The 4,539-nt window shown below is 39.6% G+C and overlaps 1 protein-coding gene across 1 annotated transcript; it reads left to right on the forward strand.

Moving 5' to 3' along the window:
• The first annotated feature begins 775 nt into the window (after window positions 1-775).
• Window positions 776-4,130, forward strand: LOC115148703 (uncharacterized protein C11orf87 homolog). The gene is made up of 3 exons (XM_029690836.1): window positions 776-1,083; window positions 1,381-1,480; window positions 2,005-4,130. Exon 3 carries the CDS (start codon window positions 2,113-2,115, stop codon window positions 2,596-2,598), a length of 486 nt encoding a protein of 161 aa, XP_029546696.1. The 5' UTR covers window positions 776-1,083; window positions 1,381-1,480; window positions 2,005-2,112; the 3' UTR covers window positions 2,599-4,130.
• Window positions 4,131-4,539: the final 409 nt, after the last annotated feature.

Genomic DNA, 4,539 nt, shown 5'->3' on the forward strand with positions numbered 1-4,539 from the left:
CTTGTTCTAATGTCTGCCTTTGCTGTTGGCCAAGTCTAGCATTTTTGCAATGGGCCACGTAGGCCTGTCCTACTACTGTACCTGGCTGTGTCAAATGGAGCCAGTCACCTCTCTTGACAAGGAAATGCTGCTTTAGCCTACTACAAATACAGTCCAGTGATTACTGTATTGTCACGCAATAGGATACTTCATGTTGATTTATGATGTGAAGGGATTGATTTAGAGGTTGTCCAGCTTTCTCCCTCATTATGAATGTCAATCATCCCTTATCAATTCCTTTGACACCAGCTTTATTTTTAGCCAACCTGCATCACCATGGCAGTCCGAATGCATTTAAATAAGGTCACCTTATAGGGGCAACCAAAAGTTGAAACAATAACAAAGGCAATTCCCTGCCCTTGTTTTGACAGAAAGCAGAGGGATGGGGCTGGAGAAATGTAACTACTCTCAAATTCATAGATAGAGCTATGGATGTAGGGACTGACCATCCATGATATCACAATTATAGTTTTAACCATGTTGTGAGGTTGTATAGTGTTTTGTTTAAATTTACTTTAACATTGAAGTAATATATATCTTTTTTTATTTTTTTATTTCACCTTTATTTAACCAGGTAGGCCAGTTGAGAACAAGTTCTCATTTACAACTGCGACCTGACTCGAGAGAGAGCAAAAAAGCAGTGCGTCAAAAACAACAACACAGAGATGAACAAACGTACAGTCAATAACACAATATACATCTATATATATATTTGTGGTTCTGATGGGGTTAGACAGTTAAACTAAGCTCATAATGCATTTATGTTCTATTGTTCAAGAATCAATACAGTATCTTTAATTTATAACTCCAAAATAAATGTAGCAACTGCAGATTGCGACTTTAAGGTCAAAAGTATTGTTTTAGCAATTTAAGCGCATGATCATGTGAACTAAAAGTGCGCGAAATTAAATGACAGTCCTAAATCGACTGACTATGGTCATGACGCTGTGCAGATGATTTCAGCACCACGAGCGCAGGAACAGCTCCACACTATTTGACATGCTAGTGTTGAAGTGCTTACACGCATGTGATGACCAACAGAAAGTAAGTAGGGGTTCAAGGCGCATATAGGTACTGTATGCGGAGTCAGTTTTTCGCCTAAATATATTGTTCCGTTTATTGTTCGCGTATCTGTTGGTATACCCTTGATGTTATACTGTAGACGTTTTAATTCCCCTACGCTTTTCAGAAGCAGAGGAGCCTGTAGGAGGCGATGTAGACTCCAGTGATGAATGTGGAACACAGATGTGCATTCAGTGTGTGTGTGTGTGTGTGTGTGTGTGAGAGAGAGAACCATAGACTGTAAAAAGAACAGAGTACAGCTTTTGCATTGTGTGCTAGGCTACGTCATTGTGATGCCCGAGAATTCTCTCTGCTCCCCACATCTTCACTCCGACCGGTCCTCGACTCTGAAACGGCTTCGACTAGATAGTATCACCAGGTAAGCGATTAAAACATATATTTCCCCCTCAAACAGTCTGAAATAGATACGTTCCTATTGTTCTCTTAAATGTCTGTCTCTTGAAATTACCCTACATCATGGTAATGACCATGTCTTGTGTTTCATGTAAGGGAATTCATTTAATTGGGCTATAAGAATTGTAGTAGTCTATGATATAAGCCAATCTCCATGATCTCATATTGATACTATTCACATAGGAACTTTTGCGGTAAATTTATTGGAATTGTATGGAATTTAATGATGTCTCTGTCGTCCAAATATAATAATAATTCTGATTTCTGTTCATTGGAGCCATGAATTTGTTGTTATCTCAAAACTGAAGCGCAATTACGCACGGCTAATAGTCCTTTCAATTATTTAAATAATTTAATCGGGCGTGCCATGAATGGTGAGCCTATACACGGAGGGCATATATGCTACTGTACCCCCCTGCTCAATGTCATTGGCGTATTGTATAGTAACATTTTGCTACTGATCTCAAAGGGGTTTTAATTTCCATTTAGGTCAATCTAATGGGACAATCAAGGCGTTTGATTCCATTTGCCTCGTCGCACTGAGGTTGGAGAGAAGGACATATTACCACCCCGAAGTGAAAATCAAACCCCAACGAAATGACAACCAAGGAGTCAGAGAATGTGGGTCTCTCCATACCACTGTGCATCTACAACGGGGCTTCCCAAACCAACGGCACCTGCATGGACCAAATGGACCGCTTCTTCCAGCCGTTCTCCTCTACCTTTGCGCTCATGGTGCTGGTGGCCATGATCATTGGGATAATATTAGTTTCCCTGGCAGCATTTCACTTTAACAAGAGGAGGATGAAGAAGAGGAAGATCCAGCGTGCCCAGGAGGAATACGAGCGTGACAACCGCAGCCCGTCCACCAAGGCGAAGAGAGAACCCACGAGACCATCCATTATTGTCCGACCGTCGCCTCCAGATAGCGAACACCGGCCACACTCCGTTGTCCAACATACCAGTTGTCACATTCAGGAGGACCCTGGTACCTTACCCATTGCAAAGAATGAGTCAGAATTGGATATGCCACACATTGAGAAAGGAAATGGACAAGTCCTGGAAACGGTCATCTTGTCTTGATAACGCTGCAGTTGAAAATGTTGGGACTTTGTAAATAGACAACATATCCACGTTATAGTTCAGGTGTAACTGACTGAAAGAAACTCTTAACATCAATTTGGGATTAACTGGGATAAGCAATATGGCACAAAAACAAACACTATGACCTCAAGGAACTATGTTTGCCATTTCATCATAAATCACACTGAGTGGATTAATATCTGTGCCACGTTTATAAATCGTGTATTAAAGTAGAATAATTCAGTATATTATAATACATTTGTGGGGTCATTTCAGCAAAGGACCATTTGGTAAAGTATTCTACATTGAAGACAGGCTATGCGTGAAGGATAATGATGCCCACTAGAAAGAGCGCTGTCTATGGTGCTGAAATGTATATTCATGTGCCGCTAGCACATTTCCTTGTGTAGATGTAAATTGCTAGTCGTCCTTGAAGTATTCTAAAGTATTTATTTCTACAACTACTATTCTACTCCTGGACTTGCAAATTGTAGAATTCGATTTCTAACTAAAGGACTATTCCCCTAAAAGTTGCCTCAACCTTTTTTTAAAGTAACTGTCCAGTGAAAATCTCACTTTTAAAAGTTCATATTCTGTTATCTCATACCCAAATAATGTTGTTGACTTTTCCTATACACGTATTTGTGACCAAAGCATAAAAATAAACCTCAAACTTGTTTCTCAAACAGACCATTTCGAAAATGCTTGCTATTTCCTCAGAGGATGATGTCATCCTCCTGAGGAGAATGAGCTGGTCAATCAACAGTCTATCCGCATTAATATTTTTCAGAGTATGTGCACAATTCTGTTGTTGGGGTACACCCACACCATTCCAACATATAAAAACAAATAAAACTATTTCACTCATATTGTAATGAATTATAGGTCATATTTAATAGAAATCTGGAAACACTGGACAGTTACTTTAAAACCAGTACCACATAGCAAGATTGACTTTATACATCATTCAGTAGCTACTGTCAGGCTTGAAATGGGTGACAGCACATTTTATGTAATATGCTCTGGTGACCATGCATTCCTCTTAGTGTTAATCCATTTTATTTTATTTGGACAACGCTTTCAAAAGAAAAGCAAATAGATGTCGAAAGATGCCTTGAGAGGAACTAGACTCCGATTGGCATGTGCTATGTATGGCACCCTTTTCCAAAGTTTTACAGGAGCTATCAAATAAAGCTTTTAAGTCATGTTTGAAAAGGTTTCGCAAACCTACTTCGGGCTTTTTGGCTTTGTTAAAAGTGTGGCAAGAGGCTTAAGTTGTAATTTTGTTGCAATTAGTTAGTGCAGACTGCATTTAAAAATAGACTCAAATCATTATTTTCAGAGTTACATAGTTTAATTTAAATGATGTATTTTTATTGGTAGTTGATCATCTGCGTTTAGTTTGTAATAATGCACTCTTACAGATGTCATGAACTTTCATGTGCCAGGTGATAGCTGTGGGTATTAATATAGCACTTTCACTATTTATAATGTATCCTCTGAAATGTAATAAATCGTGAATCATAAACAAATATTTCTTAACGCTTTTTGTCTTTGTAATGCAAGTGACATTTTGTCTCTTTTTCTACCTCAAAACAAACCGAATATTTTTTTAAATATGTAGCCTGTAACATAATTTAACATTGTGACGCTGGAAAACCCCTATGTGTTCTGAGCTTCACTTTTGAGTGAATCCTCTCAAAGAACCTCGGCTCTACCCATAACCACAGACCTACCCTTGACTTGAGTCTAAAGCCACGTCCACTTCTCTTCTGATTGGCTGGCTTATTGGGGAGTTGAGTGCTTTGACAGGTTCTCCTCTAAGAGGGGTCTATGGCAGCGGGCCAGGAGCAGTCACTCCCAGTGAGACTGGGGCCCATGGCCAGGTGCCAGGAGAGCATGTTCCTAATTGTCTCCTCAAAGACAAGCCCTGGAGCCCTC

Source organism: Salmo trutta, chromosome 15, assembly GCF_901001165.1.
Source record: "Salmo trutta chromosome 15, fSalTru1.1, whole genome shotgun sequence".
In the NCBI taxonomy this organism is placed as follows: Eukaryota; Metazoa; Chordata; class Actinopteri; order Salmoniformes; family Salmonidae; genus Salmo; species Salmo trutta.

Bases quoted from the DNA above. Each gene is read 5' to 3' on its own strand.
- LOC115148703 (XM_029690836.1), top strand. From the start codon at position 2,113: ATGACAACCAAGGAGTCAGAGAATGTGGGTCTCTCCATACCACTGTGC.